The sequence below is a fragment of the Oncorhynchus mykiss genome, chromosome 3 (assembly GCF_057628025.1).
Source record: "Oncorhynchus mykiss isolate SJ-2025 chromosome 3, ASM5762802v1, whole genome shotgun sequence".
Taxonomy (NCBI): domain Eukaryota; kingdom Metazoa; phylum Chordata; class Actinopteri; order Salmoniformes; family Salmonidae; genus Oncorhynchus; species Oncorhynchus mykiss.
The window spans coordinates 93,546,048-93,568,482 of record NC_143024.1 but is presented as its reverse complement, the minus strand read 5'-3'; the positions used below and the strand labels follow the sequence as shown (position 1 = coordinate 93,568,482).

General features: G+C 45.0%; 1 protein-coding gene across 1 annotated transcript in view; it reads right to left on the bottom strand.

Annotated features, from left to right (window-relative positions):
• The window catches only part of LOC110522711 (integrin alpha-V), a 64,204-nt gene extending 42,848 nt beyond the window's left edge, over positions 1 to 21,356 (bottom strand). Inside the window, exons 1-11 of the mRNA XM_090230475.1 lie at positions 20,773 to 21,356; positions 20,410 to 20,540; positions 15,071 to 15,162; positions 11,977 to 12,091; positions 10,749 to 10,810; positions 9,336 to 9,381; positions 7,787 to 7,909; positions 5,956 to 6,000; positions 3,282 to 3,325; positions 3,004 to 3,060; positions 120 to 172 (exon numbers count right to left, since the gene is read on the bottom strand). Of these exons, the coding sequence (XP_090086601.1) occupies positions 120 to 172; positions 3,004 to 3,060; positions 3,282 to 3,325; positions 5,956 to 6,000; positions 7,787 to 7,909; positions 9,336 to 9,381; positions 10,749 to 10,810; positions 11,977 to 12,091; positions 15,071 to 15,162; positions 20,410 to 20,540; positions 20,773 to 20,936 (932 nt within the window). The 5' untranslated portion in view covers positions 20,937 to 21,356. The remainder of the gene's footprint in view (positions 1 to 119; positions 173 to 3,003; positions 3,061 to 3,281; positions 3,326 to 5,955; positions 6,001 to 7,786; positions 7,910 to 9,335; positions 9,382 to 10,748; positions 10,811 to 11,976; positions 12,092 to 15,070; positions 15,163 to 20,409; positions 20,541 to 20,772) is intronic.
• Positions 21,357 to 22,435: the final 1,079 nt, after the last annotated feature.

The following is a 22,435-nucleotide window of genomic DNA, read 5'->3' as shown; positions in this document are numbered from 1 at the left end:
ATTAACCCTCGCTGTACAGCCATTAGGTGTGTCTGTGACGGCCAATACAGCCCGGCTTGGATTGCTGCTCGTCCAATCAGCATCCAAATAACCATTTTTTCAGAAACATCATTGCTTACCCATCATTATTGAGGTCGGTCGCTGCCACTGAATGGCCAAAGTAGGCAGCCATCTGAGGAAACAGAGAAATACAATGAGATCTTCCAGAGATCGTGTAGCCTACTCACTATTTCTCCATAGAGTCCACCGTCAGGATCGAAATATGAATTACCACAGTTCCATATATAACAGTTTAGCTTCCGTCTCATCTCCTCGCCCCCTACCCGGGGCTCGAACCAGGGACCCTCTTGCACACGTCGACAACAGCCACCCCTCGAAGCATCGTTACCCATCGCTCCACAAAAAGCCGCGGCCCTCGCAGAGCAAAGGGGGAACAACTACTTCCAAGGTCCTCGGAGCGAGTGACGTCACCGATTGAAACGCTATTAGTGCCGCCCCCGCCCGCTACGCTAGCTAGCCGTGTCACATCGGTTACGGGGACTGATTCCTTCGAGCTCACATCATGTATACAGAACAGTGAGTCTACAAATGATGAGTGCATCCAAAGCAGAACTAGCTACAAAGCAGCACAAAGAGAGTAGGTGGTATATCAGAGTTCTTCTCCGTTTCCGTGTGTCTCTGTGTAGGTGGGTGGATTCCAGGAGAAACGGTCAAACAACAAAAAGCATATAAATTATGTCAGCATTTCTACCGTCCTGTTGGCTCGGAGTCGGCCCACACACACACACACACAGTTTCATGGTTTACGTGGAGAACAGAGAAAAAGAGTCTGGAGATGTATAGGCTGTTAACGTGTGTGTGTGTGTATATGTGTGTGTGTGTGTGTGTGTGTATGTGTGTGTGTGTGTGTGTGTGTGTGTGTATATGTGTGTGTGTGTGTGTGTGAGAGAGAGGAGGGGGTCGTATTCCTGAAAAGACTCAACACTCTGACTTACAGGTTTTCTTGGATCAACATGTACCAGAATACCCGAGAGGGTCCGGATCCACAATTCTAAATAACGTTACGGGTCTGAGTCGGTTCTGATTGTCACGGGTCTCCTCGGGTAAGTGTACTTTTAAACTAACTCGTCCAGAAGGGCCCGTACAGATCCTAACAGGCCGCTGCAGTAGAGAGAGAAATGTTATCATTGACGATGCTGTCGCTCTTGCTTTTCACCAGAGTAGAGAGTGGCGCGTGTAGCTTGTCGTTGGCCAAATCATGAGTCATCAAAGCGGTAATAGGCTACAGTCATAGAGCCTCAGCTTCGCGTGTAGCAAAAGATAGGAGATATCTCAAATAAATGGAAGATGGAATTAAAAAGGACAGAATTAAAAAGTTAAAAAGGAGAAAGAACAGGCTACAATAACCAAGAGCCAAAAGGTAGGCTGGTACTAAATTGTCTGAATGGAGTTATTGTTATTTGTAACGGTTCCTAGGCCGTCATTGAAAATATGGATTTATTCTTAACTGACTTGCCTAGTTAAATAAAAGGTAAAACATTTTATTTATTTTTTAAATGTAGGATGAGAAAGCACATACAGCTTCAATTAGCCTAGCCTGCTAACGTTAGCTAGCGTAACTAGCTGGTAGCCAGTCAGAGAGCTCAGCGGCGTTGATCTCCACATCTTGAGGTTAGTCTAGCCTGCTAACGTTAGCTTGTGTGACTAGCTGGTAGCCAGTCAGAGAGCTCAGCGGCGTTGATGTCCACATCTTGAGGTTAGTCTAGCCTGCTAACGTTAGCTAGCGTAACTAGCTGGTAGCTAGTCAGAGAGCTCAGCGGCGTTGAACTCCACATCTCGAGGTTAGCCTAGCCTGCTAACGTTAGCTTGCGTGACTAGCTGGTAGCCAGTCAGAGAGCTCAGCGGCGTTGATCTCCACATCTTGAGGTTAGTCTAGCCTGCTAACGTTAGCTAGCGTAACTAGCTGGTAGCCAGTCAGAGAGCTCAGCGGCGTTGATCTCCACATCTTGAGGTTAACCAGCTGTAGCCAGTGAGAGAGCTCAGCAGCGTTGATCTCCACATCTCGAGGTTAGCCTGCTAGCGTAACTAGCTGGTAGCCAGTCAGAGAGCTCAGCGGCGTTGAACTCCACATCTCAAGGTTAGCCTAGCCTGCTAGCGTAACTAGCTGGTAGCCAGTCAGAGAGCTCAGCGGCGTTGATCTCCACATCTCGAGGTTAGCCTAGCCTGCTAGCGTAACTAGCTGGTAGCCAGTCAGAGAGCTCAGCAGCGTTGATCTCCACACCTCGAGGTTAACAAGCTGTAGCCAGTGAGAGAGCTCAGCGGCGTTGATCTCCACATCTCGAGGTTAACAAGCTGTAGCCAGTCAGAGCTCAGCGGCGTTGATCTCCACATCTCGAGGTTAACAAGCTGTAGCCAGTCAGAGAGCTCAGCGGCGTTGATCTCCACATCTCGAGGTTAACAAGCTGTAGCCAGTCAGAGCTCAGCGGCGTTGATCTCCACATCTCGAGATTAACCAGCTGTAGCCAGAGTTCTTCTCTGCTCTCTCATCCTTTCTTTCTCCTCTACACTCCTCAGCTTTGACATCTTTCTTCTTCCAGTGCTGTGAATAGCTTCCAGATGTGAACTCGGGGCTCAATAACAAATAACAGGATGACGTTGGTGTCCACAGAGGGACAGGAAGCAGTGCTATGGTCCTACGTAATCATTTTGGATGATAAATAACTATAGCGATATGGCAGCTATTAGTCTATTCTAGCTGCAGGGCAGTAACTTGACCGCGGTCCACTGTGGACGCGATACGACCAGGCATCTCTTTGGTCTCGCTCACCTTCCACAGCGGCCCACTGTGGAAGCAATACGACCAGGCATATCTTTGGTCTGGCTGTGAGAGGAGACTAGCATCCCCTTATGACGTGCATGGATGGCTAAGATGAAGGAAACTGGAGGGGAATATAGATATATGTTTGACCACTTTGCCACAGTAAGACCACTGCCATAACTTACCTGCGTTCCTGTGAAATTCAGCATTGACTCCATGTTCCTCCCATTGAAGATGTTCACCTACATGGCAACAACAAAAAATAACGGACTCCATTTAACTGACTGAGTTTCATTTTCTACCCAGATTTACACTCTAATAATAATAATAATAATAGTTAGCCTGGTCATCCAGTCTGTGTGTGCTGACAGCTGACGACAGCACACATCATAGGACAGGATGAATGGAGGTTAAATGAAGGCTAGTTCTATAGTGCTTGTAGCTATAATCTCATAATACTTACATAGCCCAGAGCTTTGTCTCCCCTGGGTACCCCAGTAACATAGTCTGTACAACAGAACAGAAAAAACAGAAATCACTTACAGTGTTAGAATGAGATCACCATTGAGATGTTCTATATAGACAATAAGGTATGGGACCATAGTGATAGGACAATAAGGGATGGGGCCATAGTGATAGGACAATAAGGCATGGGGCCATAGTGATAGGACAATAGAGGATGGGAGCATAGTGATAGGACAATAAGGGATGGGAGCATAGTGATAGGATAATAAGGGATGGGAGCATAGTGATAGGACAATAGAGGATGGGAGCATTGTGATAGGACAATAAGGCATGGGGCCATAGTGATAGGACAATAAGGCATGGGGCCATAGTGATAGGACAATAAGGCATGGGGCCATAGTGATAGGATAATAAGGGATGGGAGCATAGTGATAGGACAATAAGGCATGGGGCCATAGTGATAGGACAATAAAGGCATGGGGCCATAGTGATAGGACAATAAGGGATGGGAGCATAGTGATAGGATAATAAGGGATGGGAGCATAGTGATAGGACAATAAGGCATGGGGCCATAGTGATAGGACAATAAGGCATGGGGCCATAGTGATAGGACAATAAAGGCATGGGGCCATAGTGATAGGACCATAGTGATAGGACCATAGTGATAGGACAATAAGGCATGGGGCCATAGTGATAGGACAATAAAGGCATGGGGCCATAGTGATAGGACCATAGTGATAGGACAATAAGGCATGGGGACATAGTGATAGGACAATAAGGCATGGGGCCATAGTGATAGGACAATAAGGGATGGGGCCATAGTGATAGGACAATAAGGCATGGGGCCATAGTGATAGGACAATAAGGGATGGGGCCATAGTGATAGGACAATAAGGCATGGGGCCATAGTGATATTACCATAGTGATAGGACAATAAGGCATGGGAGCATAGTGATAGGACAATAAGGGATGGGACCATAGTGATAGGACAATAAGGTATGGGAGCATAGTGATAGGACAATAAGGTATGGGAGCATAGTGATAGGACAATAAGGGATGGGACCATAGTGATAGGACAATAAGGTATGGGAGCATAGTGATAGGACAATAAGGTATGGGAGCATAGTGATAGGACAATAAGGCATGGGGCCATAGTGATAGGATAATAAGGTATGGGAGCATAGTGATAGGATAATAAGGTATGGGGCCATAGTGATAGGATAATAAGGTATGGGACCATAGTGATAGGACAATAAGGCATGGGGCCATAGTGATATTGCCATAGTGATAGGACAATAAGGGATGGGGCCATAGTGATAGGACAATAAGGCATGGGAGCATAGTGATAGGACAATAAGGCATGGGAGCATAGTGATAGGACAATAAGGCATGGGGCCATAGTGATAGGATAATAAGGGATGGGACCATAGTGATAGGACAATAAGGCATGGGAGCATAGTGATAGGACAATAAGGCATGGGAGCATAGTGATAGGACAATAAGGCATGGGGCCATAGTGATATGACCATAGTGATAGGACAATAAGGGATGGGAGCATAGTGATAGGACAATAAGGTATGGGGCCATAGTGATAGGACAATAAGGCATGGGGCCATAGTGATATTGCCATAGTGATAGGACAATAAGGGATGGGGCCATAGTTATAGGATAATAAGGGATGGGACCATAGTGATAGGACAATAAGGCATGGGAGCATAGTGATAGGACAATAAGGTATGGGGCCATAGTGATAGGACAATAAGGCATGGGAGCATAGTGATAGGACAATAAGGTATGGGGCCATAGTGATAGGACAATAAGGCATGGGGCCATAGTGATATTGCCATAGTGATAGGACAATAAGGGATGGGGCCATAGTGATAGGACAATAGAGGATGGGAGCATAGTGATAGGACAATAAGGCATGGGAGCATAGTGATAGGACAATAAGGCATGGGAGCATAGTGATAGGACAATAAGGCATGGGGCCATAGTGATAGGACAATAAGGCATGGGGCCATAGTGATATGACCATAGTGATAGGACAATAAGGGATGGGAGCATAGTGATAGGACCATAGTGATAGGACAATAAGGGATGGGAGCATAGTGATAGGACAATAGTGATAGGACAATAAGGCATGGGAGCATAGTGATAGGATAATAAGGCATGGGGCCATAGTGATAGGACAATAAGGTATGGGAGCATAGTGATAGGACAATAAGGTATGGGAGCATAGCGATAGGATAATAAGGCATGGACCATAGTGATAGGACAATAAGGTATGGGAGCATAGTGATAGGACAATAAGGGATGGGGCCATAGTGATAGGACAATAAGGTATGGGAGCATAGTGATAGGACAATAAGGTATGGGACCATAGTGATAGGATAATAAGGTATGGGAGCATAGTGATAGGACAATAAGGGATGGGACCATAGTGATAGGACAATAAGGCATGGGGCCATAGTGATAGGACAATAAGGCATGGGGCCATAGTGATAGGACAATAAAGGATGGGGCCATAGTGATAGGACAATAAAGGATGGGGCCATAGTGATAGGACAATAAAGGATGGGGCCATAGTGATAGAACAATAAGGTATGGGAGCATAGTGATAGGATAAATAAGGGATAGGACTATAGTGATAGGACCATGAGGGCAAGTCATACCATCTTCTCCATCCTCATTGAAGTCTCCGACGGTCACAGAGTAACCTGAAAGTAAACAAACATTTGAATGAGTTTAACAAACTAAAATAAGTGATGCCAACAGAGTTCAGGGCCTTTAGTTGACAGTGGTTTTAGTGGAGCTGGGGTCTTGAACAGCTACATTGAACGCACCTTTTTGGTGCCATTTTATTGATAAGGACCTATAGCGTGTAAACATGTTTTAAACTGTAACGTTGATATCATGGATGGTCCGTCCATGCATCTGTAACAGTATAGCTTCCGTCCCTCTCCTCGCCCCTAACCCGGGGCTCGAACCAGGGACCCCCCTGCACACATCGACAACAGCCACCCCACGAAGCATCGTTACCCATCAATCCACAAAAAGCCGCGGCCCTTGCAGAGCAAAGGGGGAACAACTACTTCCAAGGTCCTCGGAGCGATTGACGTCACCGACTGAAACGCTATTAGCGCGCACCACCGCTAACTAGCTAGCCATTTCACATCGGCAACACATCCATAGATCTGTCTAGTAATCACAGTGAGAGTGGATTCTTTGCCATCCACCTGCTTTTTATCTAAAAAGTGGCAGGGAGAGCACATTGTTTCAACTGCAGATTGCCCCTTTAAAAACACCACTTCAGAACAAAGTGAACAAAACACATTTTACCAGACAATGCATCCCAAATGGCACCCTATACCCTACATAGGGCCCTACTATAGACCAGAGCCCATAGGGCACCCTACTCCCTATATAGTGCACTACTTTAGACCTGGGCCCTATTCCCTATATAGTGCCCTACTATAGACCAGAGCCCATAGGGCACCCTATTCCCTATATAGTGCCCTACTATAGACCAGAGCCCATAGGGCACCCTATTCCCTATATAGTGCCCTACTTTAGACCAGAGCCCATAGGGCACCCTACACCCTATATAGTGCACTACTTTAGACCAGAGCCCATAGGGCACCCTATTCCCTATATAGTGCACTACTTTAGACCAGAGCCCATAGGGCACCCTATTCCCTATATATAGTGCACTACTATAGACCAGAGCCCAAATGGCACCCTATACCCTATATAGTGCCCTACTTTAGACCAGAGCCCATAGGGCACCCTATACCCTATATAGTGCCCTACTATAGACCAGAGCCCATAGGGCACCCTATTCCCTATATAGTGCCCTACTTTAGACCAGAGCCCTATTCCCTATATAGTGCCCTACTTTAGACCAGAGCCCATAGGGCACCCTATACCCTATATAGGGCACTACTTTAGACCAGAACCCATAGGGCACCCTATTCCCTATATAGTGCACTACTTTAGACCAGAGCCCAAATGGCACCCTATTCCCTATATAGTGCACTACTTTAGACCAGAGCCCAAATGGCACCCTATACCCTATATAGTGCACTACTTTAGACCAGAGCCCATAGGGCACCATATTCCCTATATAGTGCCCTACTTTAGACCAGAGCCCATAGGGCACCCTATTCCCTATATAGTGCACTACTTTAGACCAGGGCCCTATTCCCTATAAAGTGCACTACTTTAGACCAGAGCCCTATGGCACCATATTCCCTATATAGTGCACTACTATAGACCAGAGCCCTATTCCCTATATAGTGCACTACTATAGACCAGAGCCCTATTCCCTATATAGGGCACTACTTTAGACCAGAGCCCTATTCCCTATATAGGGCACTACTATAGACCAGAGCCCTATTCCCTATATAGTGCCCTACTTTAGACCAGAGCCCATAGGGCACCCTATTCCCTATTATAGTGCCCTACTTTTGATCAGGTGCCATTTGGGACAAAAATAGGAATTACCTAAATAACTGTCATCGTATTGAGCGCTGGCAGACTTGGTGGTCAGCTGGTTACTGTAAGGAGTGTAGTAGTTGTTGTTGAACCGGGCGATGATCTCAGAGATGTCGTCGCTGATCAGCTGACCTGTGGAAATGAAAACATACAGCAGAACATTGTTGTCGCACTCGGACAACACATCGACTGCCTCGTTCACGTCGACCTGTCTAATTAAACCAAAAGGAGGTGATAGAAATGGTTCGTAGGGATCAGTTGATTAGGGAGGGGCGAGAGGTTGAATAGACGTTCCAGAATGGCTTGTCTCATAGGTGGAAATAGTGCTCCTGTGTATAATCGTTCACAACTACAACAAAAAAAGTCTGTGGTAACCACACAGCAGCTAATATATATTGTGCAGAGACAAGACCAGGCTGGCACAGCACCCATTCAAATTTCACCCCTCCCTATTCCATTCAATTCACTCAGTGCCTACCCAGCACAGCAGCAGCCAATGAGCCGTCCTGTTAAAAACATATTTGTCGGTTTTTAAAAAAGGGCTGTATTTGCTAATTTGTCTAGCAGCACACCTAAAGAAAACACGATGAACTAATAACAACCTAGAGTCAGCAGAAAACAATGTGCGGTTGGTTAACTGACATGGCTGTTAGCCTGGGACTAACATGGATTGGCCTGATTTACTCTAGAACCACTGCAGAGGTTGGGGCCAGCCCTGGGTTCAAATACTATTTGAAAGTGAACAGAAATTATCTGGGCTTGATTAAGTTTGCTTGGCACAATTTAACCAATAGAATAGTCCCAAAAGTGCAAAACCCCCCCGTGCACCCATCTGGCAATCTAGGCGTTCCGAAAGCAAATGCTCAAAAGTATTTGAAAAAGATTCCAAAATGTAGTATTGGAACCCAGGTCCACTCTGTTGGGTGCGGGGTTGGTGTTGGTGCAGTGAAACAAGGGAGCATTGTAGTGCTGTGACTACGGAGCAGCCCCATTTCATGGGTAATCACCCAGTAAACCCACAGAAACAGCGACGGAGTTGGCACCCTGCCACCACATCAGATAATCCCCTCTCAGCACCTTCTCAGCTCCCCCTCATTAAGAAACAGGGTTTCTAAAAAACCTCTCTCTCTCTCTAAAAAAAAGGGAGGAGTAGGAGGGGGGCTAAATACACAATATATTACAGAACATATAGTTTTCTACACAAACAATGAAAATAGAGTAAAAAAAAACAAACACAATACAAATCATATGAACGTATTGTTATAACACAATCCTCCGGACACTTCCTAGTGACAATACTTTCTTTACAAGAATTCACCAGCAAGCCAGTCGCATGACTTCAGACTACTGCTCACTGCATTGACAACCACAGCTATAGTTAGGCAGTCAGAGCATTACCACAAATACACTGCACGCCTCATCTCAGGGGAGAGACAAACAGAGCACAATGTGTCTGTCTGATTATATCCTGTAATAGTGGACCTACTCAGTAAATATATAGAATTACACATCACTTACCTGTTCAGTGCATATATAGAGTTCATTACACATCAATTACCTTGCCAATAGAAACTACCAGGGCCTCCAACAACCACCCTGTTGTTCTGTTGGGGGGGAGAAAGAAAGAAAGACAGAAAGAGAGAAAGAAAGAAAGAAAGAGAGAAAGAAAGAAAGAGAAGAAAGAAAGAAAAGAAGAGAGAGAAGAGAGAGAAGAGAGAGAAGAGAGAGAAGAGAGAGAAGAGAGAGGAGAGAGAAGAGAGGAAAGAGAGAGAGAGACAGAGACAGAGACAGAGACAGAGACAGAGACAGAGACAGAGACAGAGACAGAGACAGAGACAGAGAGAGAGAGAGAGAAGGTTATTCTGAGAAACAAAACAAGACAAAAAGATCTGAAAGTGAATCCAAGCACACATAATGGAATGGGCTCTATGCGTTCTCTGGAAGATAATGGGCTCTATGCGTTCTCTGGCAGATAATGGGCTAATATGCGTTCCACGTCCTTCATTATCAGAGAACGCATAGAGCCCATTATCTTCCAGAGAACGCATAGAGCCCATTATCTTCCAGAGAACGCATAGAGCCCATTATCTTCCAGAGAACGCATAGAGCCCATTATCTTCCAGAGAACGCATAGAGCCCATTATCTTCCAGAGAACGCATAGAGCCCATTATCTTCCAGGGAACGCATAGAGCCCCGAGTTGATTATCCCTTTTATACCATGGCTATAATTTAACACGTTTTACATCCACTGAAGTAGCCAGCAAGTTATCTAGACAGCGACAGTAGTTACCTTGGTAACCAAAATAACAGACTTGTTAGTTAAGCTAACCAAACCATTTTTATTTTACCTTTATTTAACTAGGCAAGTCAGTTAAGAGCAAATTCTTATTTTCAATGACGGCCTAGGAACAGTGGGTTAACTGCCTTGTTCAGGGGCAGAACGACAGATTTTTACCTTGTCAACTCAGGGATTTGATCTTGCAACCTTTCGGTTACTAGTCCAACGCTCTAACCACTAGGCTACGCTGCCTCCCCAACCATCAGTCCTAGCTTGTTATTATAAAAATCTAATTCAGTAATGTTTTCAATCCCACTTTTGCTTTCAAAAGCAGCTCTAACATAGAAGAAACATGTGAGAACTATAGCCAATGAATTTCTACCGTGCTGATATACAGTGCATTATAGGGAAACAGAAAAACAGGTATCGTAAGGACCCTGGGTTTGTAAGCGCGGATATCGACACCGCCGTTCGAGCATGCTTTTGCGATAGCGCGCTGGACATCGGACTCGAAGGTTGAGGGTTCGAGACCTGCTCCCTGCTTGTTTCATTACAGTATTCTAACAAAGCCATGGTATAGTTCAGCAATAAGGTCCGAGGGGGTTGTGGTGTATAGGCACGACACAACGCAGAGTTTTTAACGTTTTAATTGATCTATTGTTGCACGGAACACTGCACAGTAAAGTACACACCTTGACAAAGTCAATACTGAATCCAGCCTGACAGAATCCTTGCCTCTCTGGAGAGTTACCATCTGTTCAGAGTAACACAAACACAGAATGGTTTAATCATCTCTCAATGGTAGACCGTGTGGGGTTATTCATTAAAAAGATATTAGGGTCCCTTCCCTGGACCCAAATAAGGTCTAATCCTGGACCCAAATAAAGTCTAATCCTGGACCCAAATAAATTCTAACCCTGGACCCAAATAAAGTCTAATCCTGGACTCAAATAAGGTCTAATCCTGGACCCAAATAAAGTCTAATCCTGGACCCAAATAAGGTCTAATCCTGGACCCAAATAAAGTCTAATCCTGGACCCAAATAAGGTCTAATCCTGGACCCAAATAAGGTCTAATCCTGGACCCAAATAAAGTCTAATCCCTGGACCCAAATAAGGTCTAACCCTGGACCCAAATAAAGTCTAATCCTGGACCCAAATAAGGTCTAATCCTGGACCCAAATAAAGCCTAACCCTGGACCCAAATAAGGTCTAATCCTGGACCCAAATAAGGTCTAACCCTGGACCCAAGGTCTAACCCTGGACCCAAATAAAGTCTAATCCTGGACCCAAATAAGGTCTAACCCTGGACCCAAATAAAGTCTAATCCTGGACTCAAATAAGGTCTAATCCTGGACCCAAATAAAGTCTAATCCTGGACCCAAATAAGGTCTAATCCTGGACCCAAATAAAGTCTAATCCTGGACCCAAATAAGGTCTAATCCTGGACCCAAATAAGGTCTAATCCTGGACCCAAATAAAGTCTAATCCCTGGACCCAAATAAGGTCTAACCCTGGACCCAAATAAAGTCTAATCCTGGACCCAAATAAGGTCTAATCCTGGACCCAAATAAAGCCTAACCCTGGACCCAAATAAGGTCTAATCCTGGACCCAAATAAGGTCTAACCCTGTACCCAAGGTCTAACCCTGGACCCAAATAAAGTCTAATCCTGGACCCAAATAAGGTCTAATCCTGGACCCAAATAAGGTCTAATCCTGGACCCAAATAAGGTCTAATCCTGGACCCAAATAAGGTCTAATCCTGGACCCAAATAAGGTCTAATCCCTGGACCCAAATAAGGTCTAATCCTGGACCCAAATAAGGTCTAATCCCTGGACCCAAATAAAGTCTAATCCTGGACCCCCAAAAAAAGGCACTTCTTCAATGGAGATTCTCTCGGCTAGTTTCACGTCACTTACCAGATCGACAGGGAGAATACTCCACCACCTCTCCTCCTTTCTTCAGGAAACACGTACCAACAGGCTCTCGCTCGGATAAGCTGAACGTGCTCCACTGGTAGAGAGGAGCACAGGCCTGAGAGAGAGAGACACACAAACACCTCATGAGTACAGTCAACAACAGCAAGGCCGCGTAACAGAGACAAATACCCGATTTAAAAACTGGAAATCCAGACTAAAGTTCTCGGGAATCTGTCATGAGACTGTTCGCTAGCTAGCGCACTCAAGATTGGGTTCTGATAACGGCATGTTCACCGTCTGACCTTTCTGAGATAAGGACATGACACTCACCAGGATGTGTTCACCATCAGACCGTTCTGAGATAAGGACATGACACTCACCAGGATGTGTTCACCATCAGACCGTTCTGAGATAAGGACATGACACTCACCAGGATGTGTTCACCATCAGACCGTACCGTTCTGAGATAAGGACATGACACTCACCAGGATGTGTTCACCGTCAGACCGTTCTGAGATAAGGACATGACACTCACCAGGATGTGTTCACCATCAGACCGTTCTGAGATAAGGACATGACACTCACCAGGATGTGTTCACCATCAGACCGTTCTGAGATAAGGACATGACACTCACCAGGATGTGTTCACCGTCAGACCGTTCTGAGATAAGGACATGACACTCACCAGGATGTGTTCACCATCAGACCGTTCTGAGATAAGGACATGACACTCACCAGGATGTGTTCACCATCAGACTGTTCTGAGATAAGGACATGACACTCACCAGGATGTGTTCACCATCAGACCGTTCTGAGATAAGGACATGACACTCACCAGGATGTGTTCACCATCAGACCGTTCTGAGATAAGGACATGACACTCACCGGGATGTGTTCACCATCAGACTGTTCTGAGATAAGGACATGACACTCACCAGGATGTGTTCACCATCAGACCGTTCTGAGATAAGACATGACACTCACCAGGATGTGTTCCCCATCAGACCGTTCTGAGATAAGGACATGACACTCACCAGGATGTGTTCCCCGTCAGACTGTTCTGAGATAAGGACATGACACTCACCAGGATGTGTTCACCATCAGACCGTTCTGAGATAAGGACATGACACTCACCAGGATGTGTTCACCATCAGACCGTACCGTTCTGAGATAAGGACATGACACTCACCAGGATGTGTTCACCATCAGACCGTACCGTTCTGAGATAAGGACATGACACTCACCAGGATGTGTTCACCGTCAGACCGTTCTGAGATAAGGACATGACACTCACCAGGATGTGTTCACCATCAGACCGTTCTGAGATAAGGACATGACACTCACCAGGATGTGTTCACCATCTGACTGTTCTGAGATAAGGGCATGACACTCACCAGGATGTGTTCCCCATCAGACCGTTCTGAGATAAGGACATGACACTCACCAGGATGTGTTCACCATCTGACTGTTCTGAGATAAGGGCATGACACTCACCAGGATGTGTTCACCATCAGACCGTTCTGAGATAAGGACATGACACTCACCAGGATGTGTTCACCATCTGACTGTTCTGAGATAAGGACATGACACTCACCAGGATGTGTTCACCGTCAGACCGTTCTGAGATAAGGACATGACACTCACCAGGATGTGTTCCCCGTCAGACCGTTCTGAGATAAGGACATGACACTCACCAGGATGTGTTCACCATCAGACCGTTCTGAGATAAGGACATGACACTCACCAGGATGTGTTCACCGTCAGACCGTTCTGAGATAAGGACATGACACTCACCAGGATGTGTTCACCATCAGACCGTACCGTTCTGAGATAAGGACATGACACTCACCAGGATGTGTTCACCATCAGACCGTTCTGAGATAAGGACATGACACTCACCAGGATGTGTTCACCGTCAGACCGTTCTGAGATAAGGACATGACACTCACCAGGATGTGTTCACCATCAGACCGTTCTGAGATAAGGACATGACACTCACCAGGATGTGTTCACCGTCAGACCGTTCTGAGATAAGGACATGACACTCACCAGGATGTGTTCACCATCAGACCGTTCTGAGATAAGGACATGACACTCACCAGGATGTGTTCCCCGTCAGACCGTACCGTTCTGAGATAAGGACATGACACTCACCAGGATGTGTTCACCATCAGACCGTACCGTTCTGAGATAAGGACATGACACTCACCAGGATGTGTTCACCGTCAGACCGTACCGTTCTGAGATAAGGACATGACACTCACCAGGATGTGTTCCCCGTCAGACCGTACCGTTCTGAGATAAGGACATGACACTCACCAGGATGTGTTCACCGTCTGACCGTACCGTTCTGAGATAAGGACATGACACTCACCAGGATGTGTTCCCCATCAGACCGTACCGTTCTGAGATAAGGACATGACACTCACCAGGATTTGTTCACCATCAGACCGTTCTGAGATAAGGACATGACACTCACCAGGATGTGTTCCCCGTCAGACCGTACCGTTCTGAGATAAGGACATGACACTCACCAGGATGTGTTCACCATCAGACCGTTCTGAGATAAGGACATGACACTCACCAGGATGTGTTCACCGTCAGACCGTACCGTTCTGAGATAAGGACATGACACTCACCAGGATGTGTTCCCCATCAGACCGTTCTGAGATAAGGACATGACACTCACCAGGATGTGTTCACCATCAGACCGTTCTGAGATAAGGACATGACACTCACCAGGATGTGTTCACCGTCAGACCGTTCTGAGATAAGGACATGACACTCACCAGGATGTGTTCCCCGTCAGACCGTTCTGAGATAAGGACATGACACTCACCAGGATGTGTTCCCCGTCAGACCGTACCGTTCTGAGATAAGGACATGACACTCACCAGGATGTGTTCCCCGTCAGACCGTTCTGAGATAAGGACATGACACTCACCAGGATGTGTTCACCGTCAGACCGTTCTGAGATAAGGACATGACACTCACCAGGATGTGTTCCCCGTCAGACCGTTCTGAGATAAGGACATGACACTCACCAGGATGTGTTCACCATCTGACCATTCTGAGATAAGGACATGACACTCACCAGGATGTGTTCCCCGTCAGACCGTACCGTGGCTCCAAACCACTGGTTGGACTTGAACTCCATCTGGACTCCGTCTATATTCTCACGATCATCTGAAAGAGAAATCATTGTGGGGTTTTAAATGAAGAAACGCCACCTCTTTAAGGGGCGCCCACCCTTTTAACAATAGCCACTCTACAAATGGTGTCATTTTCAATTGGGAACAATGTTTTAAAACAGTTTGCAACCGGTTATGAAAACAAGCCGTCCAGGTCGTCCCGTTTTCTTCCATTTGGGTGCCTAACGAACACGCCCCAGAATATCCACAGAGAAATAGACTGGTAGATATTTGTTATTCCTGGTCATTGATAAAGTGTAGCAGCAGCTTTCATCGTCCTCCTGATCAGAGCCTGGAGATCAAACTACATTTTTCCCCTTGAGGAAATTACTCACAGGCAACACCCTATAACAACCCCTGTCTAGCAAATACCGATCTAGCTGTGACACACACACACACACACACGTTCCTCAATGAGGACAGCTGAACCTATAAATGACCTGTACTGTAGGTCCCTTAATCACCAGACTTCCTATCAGACTGCTCTGTGGTTAAGGTTAACAACGGTCTTCTGTCGTCTCGCCTTGTCTAAACCAAGTGAGACTACGGTTAACATTGTCTTCATATGGGGTGTGTCGTGTCCATGTGGAAATTATCACATCTTTGTAACAAACCTGAAAAACATCAGATAGGACCAAAAACAATTACAAAGATCGTTCTAAATATCCTGTTGGCTGCACAGGTAACCTTTTACGTAAGCAGGTGTAGGAAAACACCTGAGAGGAGACCCCGCTTCCATTTTTCAGGGGAAACGGAAGTCAGGTTGAAAATAGTGTATCCCTAAAAGAAAACAGAAACATCCGCTTTCTTCCGAATCCGCGCGCAGAGAGTAGCTGCAACGTTGCTGGTATCAAAACACCACGTGTGTGTTGAGGCAGAGTTGAAGTGGCTTTATTGCCTAAAGGGTTGATTAAAACTTTATTCTCAGAGCGGAGCGTGCAGAAATGACATATTACTGTAGACATAAAGACTTAAAAAAGGAAAGATTGTTTTTTTTTTTGTACATCTCTGAGTGATGTTCTATCTATTCCCTGGGGTCATGTTTTCATGTCTTGAGTTATTGCCGTTCAAGCGGACAGAAATCCCGTCTGGCACGACGCAGCGCCGTGATAAAGTCTCTCTCACGACACTGGAAGTTATTAAAAGGAATACGACTTTTAGATGGTGAAAACAGCCATCGTACCCGACAGATTTAAATTCTGAAAGATGTCATAATGGGGGAGGATTTCTACTGCCAAATGTTTTGTTGTTGTTGTTGATATTCCTACCTCGGGAAATGTGTAATTTAACAGAGGGCACACCACATTTCTCCTATTTGTCTTCATCTTCGGTCCAGGGTGACGTTGTGGATGTCAGACTCCACTCTGTGAGGCACATTGATCTACAGGTTCTATTGTATGTAGCTCTGTGCAGACACAGGGAGAGAGTTCTATTGTATGTAGCTCTGTGCAGACACAGGGAGAGAGTTCTATTGTATACAGATCTGTGCAGACACAGGGAGAGAGTTCTATTGTATGTAGCTCTGTGCAGACACAGGGAGAGAGTTCTATTGTATACAGATCTGTGCAGACACAGGGAGAGAGTTCTATTGTATGTAGCTCTGTGCAGACACAGGGAGAGAGTTCTATTGTATGTAGCTCTGTGCAGACACAGGGAGAGAGTTATATTGTATGTAGCTCTGTGCAGACACAGGGAGAGAGTTATATTGTATGTAGCTCTGTGCAGACACAGGGAGAGAGTTCTATTGTGTGTAGCTCTGTGCAGACACAGGGAGAGAGTTCTATTGTGTGTAGCTCTGTGCAGACACAGGGAGAAAGTTGCATCTCTGACACACGTGGGAGGATACTCACTACCCTTCCGTGAAAACATACCACAGAGCTCTGTTCCTGTCGAACCATGACTACAGCAAAACTCATAGGAACAACAGCTAGCTCTAACCCAGACTAGAGCCCCAGTTAGAGGAGTAACATCCCAGGTCCTGTCTAGCTCTAACCTAGACTAGAGCACCAGTTAGAGGAATAACATCCCAGCTCCTGTCTAGCTCTAACCCAGACTAGAGCACCAGTTAGAGGAATAACATCCCAGATCCTGTCTAGCTCTAACCCAGACTAGAGCACCAGTTAGAGGAGTAACATCCCAGCTCCTGTCTAGCTCTAACCCAAGACTAGAGCACCAGTTAGAGGAGTAACATCTCAGCTCCTGTCTAGCTCTAACCCAGACTAGAGCACCAGTTAGAGGAGTAACATCCCAGCTCCTGTCTAGCTCTAACCCAGACTAGAGCACCAGTTAGCTGTCCCCTCCTCTAGCCTGGTGACTAGAACCTTGGCTGCACCTGGTCACACATTACACCCACTCCTGGGTCCTCTATATTTATACTTATTCTAATCTAGAGACTGTCTGGACAGCTGTAAATATATGTCAGTTTAGCCTGTCTTACCCCGAGGAAGACTATGGACAGCTGTAAATATATCTGTCAGTTTAGCACATCTAACTGTGAGAAAGACTCAGTGCCCAAAACATTGGTTCTCCAATAAATCAATGGGAGTAATTAGTTGGCTCTAATTGTGACTTTAAAAAAAAATTTATTAAAAGGTTTGCCTGTCCACCAAGAGTAGACTGACAGAGCTGGAAAACAATATCTCATCTGACTGGGACAATCCAGGGAAGAACAGTCAGCAGGAGAAAGACTTCCAGACCATGTGGTTAGCAAGGGTAGCCTAGTGGTTAGAGTGTAGGGGTGGCAGGTAGCATAGTGGTTAGAGTGTAGAGGCGGCAGGTAGCCTAGTGGTTAGAGTGTAGAGGCGGCAGGGTAGCCTAGTGGTTAGAGTGTAGGGGTGGCAGGTAGCCTAGTGGTTAGAGTGTAGGGGTGGCAGGTCGCCTAGTGGTTAGAGTGTAGAGGCGGCAGGGTAGCCTAGTGGTTAGAGTGTAGAGGCGGCAGGGTAGCCTAGTGGTTAGAGTGTAGAGGTGGTAACGTAGCCTAGTGGTTAGAGTGTAGAGGAGGCAGGGTAGCCTAGTGGTTAGAGTGTAGAGGCGGCAGGGTAGCCTAGTGGTTAGAGTGTAGAGGCGGCAGGGTAGCCTAGTGGTTAGAGTGTAGGGGCGGCAGGGTAGCCTAGTGGTTAGAGTGTAGAGGTGGCAGGGTAGCCTAGTGGTTAGAGTGTAGAGGTGGCAGGGTAGCCTAGTGGTTAGAGTGTAGAGGCGGCAGGGTAGCCTAGTGGTTAGAGTGTAGAGGCGGCAGGGTAGCCTAGTGGTTAGAGTGTAGGGGCGGCAGCGTAGCCTAGTGGTTAGAGTGTAGAGGTGGCAACATAGCCTAGTGGTTAGAGTGTAGAGGAGGCAGGGTAGCCTAGTGGTTAGAGTGTAGAGGCGGCAGGGTAGCCTAGTGGTTAGAGTGTAGAGGCGGCAGGGTAGCCTAGTGGTTAGAGTGTAGAGGTGGTAACGTAGCCTAGTGGTTAGAGTGTTGGACTAGTAAGCGGAAGGTTGCAAGTTCAAACCCCCGAGCTGACAAGGTACAAATCTGTCGTTTTGTGTCCCTGAACAAGGCAGTTAACCCACTGTTCCTAGGCCGTCATTGTAAATAAGAATTTGTTCTTAACTGACTTGCCTAGTTAAATAAAGGTAAAAAAAATATATATATACTTTGGTAATGGCCAAGCGGGATACAACACCCCTGAACACACACTAATTACAGTACCCCCCCCCCCCCCCCCGACCCTAGGCTGCTTGGACACTAACACTAATCTAAACCAATGGCTGAGGCAGCCTCCCCTCACCTCTCAGTCATCACAAAGGCTCCCATTGTAACCATGTCGACACTTACGGCATCACAATAAGACCAGGAGGCCCCTCAGGCACTGACTGGCAAACCACAATAAACATGTCAGCAAAGGGAGGACAATATGGCTAAACCATGACATGGGAAACATATTTAGCATTTCTTCCAACTTTGGAGTTGTTTCCGAAGTGTCAGGTGCAGAGTTTAGTTCAGACTTGGAAATATTCACTTTCCAATAGTCTAGACTAGACTACAGTGGGCTTAGTCACAGGAATAAGGAAGTCATTTAATCTGTAGTTAAAGTCTGTAAGTGAGCAAAATAATTTTACTCTACAGTTGCTCAGGGTGGCCTAGTGGTTAGAGCGTTGGACTAGTAACCGGAAGGTTGCAAGTTCAAATCCCCGAGCTGACAAGGTACAAATCTGTCGTTCTGTTCAATAGTTAAATAAAGGTAAAATAAATAAAAAATTAAAACACAACAAACGAAAACCAACGCTAGAAGGCAAATGATCAAAGTTGCACTGATAAAGAGTGGTGTAAATTGCACAGGATAAACTGAAATTGCAAGCCAATGTTCTCCTAAATAGCTTAATGTGTGTAATTGATGGGGCTTGGTTTTGCATTGTGTTAGTTTGTGCTGGGACAAACCCATAAGATGTGCTTTAGTGTAAATATTAGTATGAGCCACGTCTGTCTACAATGGATGCTTCAAGAAATAACAAGTTACTGACTCATATGCCCCCTGTTATAAAGTAGAGCAGACAGTCCTTTAAAGGTACTGGGACTCTCCTCCCCCCTCAATCTCTCTCTCTCTGGATCTGACACCCCCCTCTCTCAACTCAAGGGGCTTTATTGGCATGGGAAACATGATGACGTTGCCAAATCAACTGAAATGGATAAACAGAAGTGAAATAAACAATACAAAATGAACAGTAAACATTACACTCACAAAACTTCCAAAAGAATAGAGTGCTTTCCCATGCAGTGTTGTAATGACGTGCAAATAGGTGCAAATAGGTAAAGAAAAGGGAAAATAAATCAACATAACTGTCTGTCTGTCTGTGTCTCTGCCTGTCTGTGTCTCCGCCTGTCTGTGTCTCCGCCTGTCTGCTTGCGTCTGTCTGTCTGTCTGTCTGCCTGCCTGCCTGCCTGCCTGTCTGTCTGTTCGTCCGTCTGTGTAACTCTTAAGCTTAACACTGAGCATGTCTGCCTATCTCCAATATAAGCTTCCTAGAAGAGTGAACATCTGCCTTTGCTCCGTCTTACATCCTAAAAACACTTAAAACGTACCTCATAAAAAAGGTCACATTTCACATACGTATGGTTCAACCAGGTTTTTATAATGTGGACATGACCCTTGACTGAAATAACCAATCTATCGTGGCCCCTTCCTGTTCATCACCATGTAGAAGTCGAGAAAAAGGGGTCAAATCAATGAGATGCTTGTTTTTGTACCTGACATACTCTACTCACCAGTATTGTCAAACTGTACTTGGGTACAGTCACTACTCTTCTGCCAGGGGCAGGTATAGACTGCCCCTCGCTCCACCACTGTGGAAGCTGAGGAGGTGTTGGCTCTGGGAGCTCCTATAAGAATGTTTGACCTGAAGAAGAGAAAAACGGGCTTAAGTCTACATTCGTGAAAACATGGCACCGCACCTATTCTTCTACTGTAGCCTATTAGGGTCGCAAAACAAAGCTATGTCACATGACGGTTAGAATACATATTATATTTATTTCTGTTGAGTCATATTAACAATAGTATAATTATACTTTCTCTCATCATAGTTCAAATAAAAGGCAATAAACATATATTATTATATAACTCAATCTTACTGCTTATTATTTGGCTGGAAAAAATCCACAGAAAATCCAAAATAACTTCCTTTAGGTCCAGAGAATACATAGGGCTTGTCAATATCCAGATTGAACGAGGTTGTCCACTGTAAATAAGACAGGATCAAAGCCAAAGATAAACCAAGATTGCGACGTCTTTCCATCCTGACTGCTAAAGATTCAAGCCTTATTAAACACGGGGTGTGTGGCGTGTTTTAGTTTTGGCGTTAAGAGCTCAACTGCAACGAGTTCTCCTTTCTTTTTGTAGTCGTTCTAATGATGATACACCGAGATCCCACACTCCATTTCCATCTATCCGGCGCCAGTTCAGTAAAACCACTCCGCTAAACAGTTTCACTGCTTCACCAGCATTACCAGGAAAAGAGTCCAATTCGAAACAACTCGTATCATCAATCGTACAGTTCATGCGATTCAACGTCACAAATCTCTGTACAACTTAAAACAAAAAAAAATACAACCTCGACAGCCCCCGCGTTGTGTAGTGTTACAGCAGCACTTAAAGATATATACTTCCGGGTCAAGGGAATTTCAGAAATGTTCTAAATAAAAGTCCCCCACATATTAGTAGAAAAGTGTTATTACCATGTATTTATATTCACGATATATGAAAAATAATTGTCTAAACATTAACAATGGTTCATATTTGTTCATATTTAAGTGACATTTGCATTAAATGTGGGTTTTAAAACATGTTCCAAGCCAGGACAAATAAATGCCGCCCAATTCAATACAACGTCTATGAAATACACATTGGTTTATAGAAAGACAACTATTATTCTAGGTGCCAAAGTAAAAGTGGAGTCAGTTGCGATTACTCACTATGATATGTAGAATCTATTTATATATGGTGTTATGTCATGGGTAACTGAGACCTATACGCCCAGAAACACTTTCTACTCCACCTAGTCCATTGGTCCCAATGCAATACACTATAGACCTATAAATGACATATTGGCTAATAGTGTCCAGTGCCTCCATTTTAAGGTGTTTTACTTGCTATGAGCTTGTTTTTTGTTCAAACTCACCTTTTTTTGTATAATAGGGACTAGTTAGTAGACTGTACCCTGGTTTTATGGACACACAAACAATCATTTTTCCTGTACAGTGCCATTTGTTTGAGCAATACAACAAAAATACAGTAAGACTTTTCTTAAAAATTACATTTTAAAATTGCATCCTTGAACAAAATAGCACCAGTAAATTAACAAAGAAATCATACAATTAAAATAATATATAGTTTTTTAATTGTCATTGTATACTTAAACTTGCGCCATTTCTCAATGTCCTCCACCTTATAATATTCATTATCTTGTATAAAGTAGTCATTATTTTTAGTTTAATTTTAATTTGTTTACATGATGCAAAGCTGCAAGTCAAAATTTATTTTATATCATACACACAGCGTTTTACCGTGAACTTTTATTTTCTAAAGCCGGAAGTGTTAAAGCTGCTGCCGTGACGCTAATAATCCCTTACAGTAGACGCGTTATAATAACCGTCAAACCCAGCGGTAAAACCCGATAATGGTTCCAATCTTTTTTTCACCGTTCATTTTTGCGTCTGTGATTTTTAGGTCTACTTTATATAAGGTCTGTGTCTCGTGTAGGCTTACGTGATGTTTTGATACGGATATCAATATATT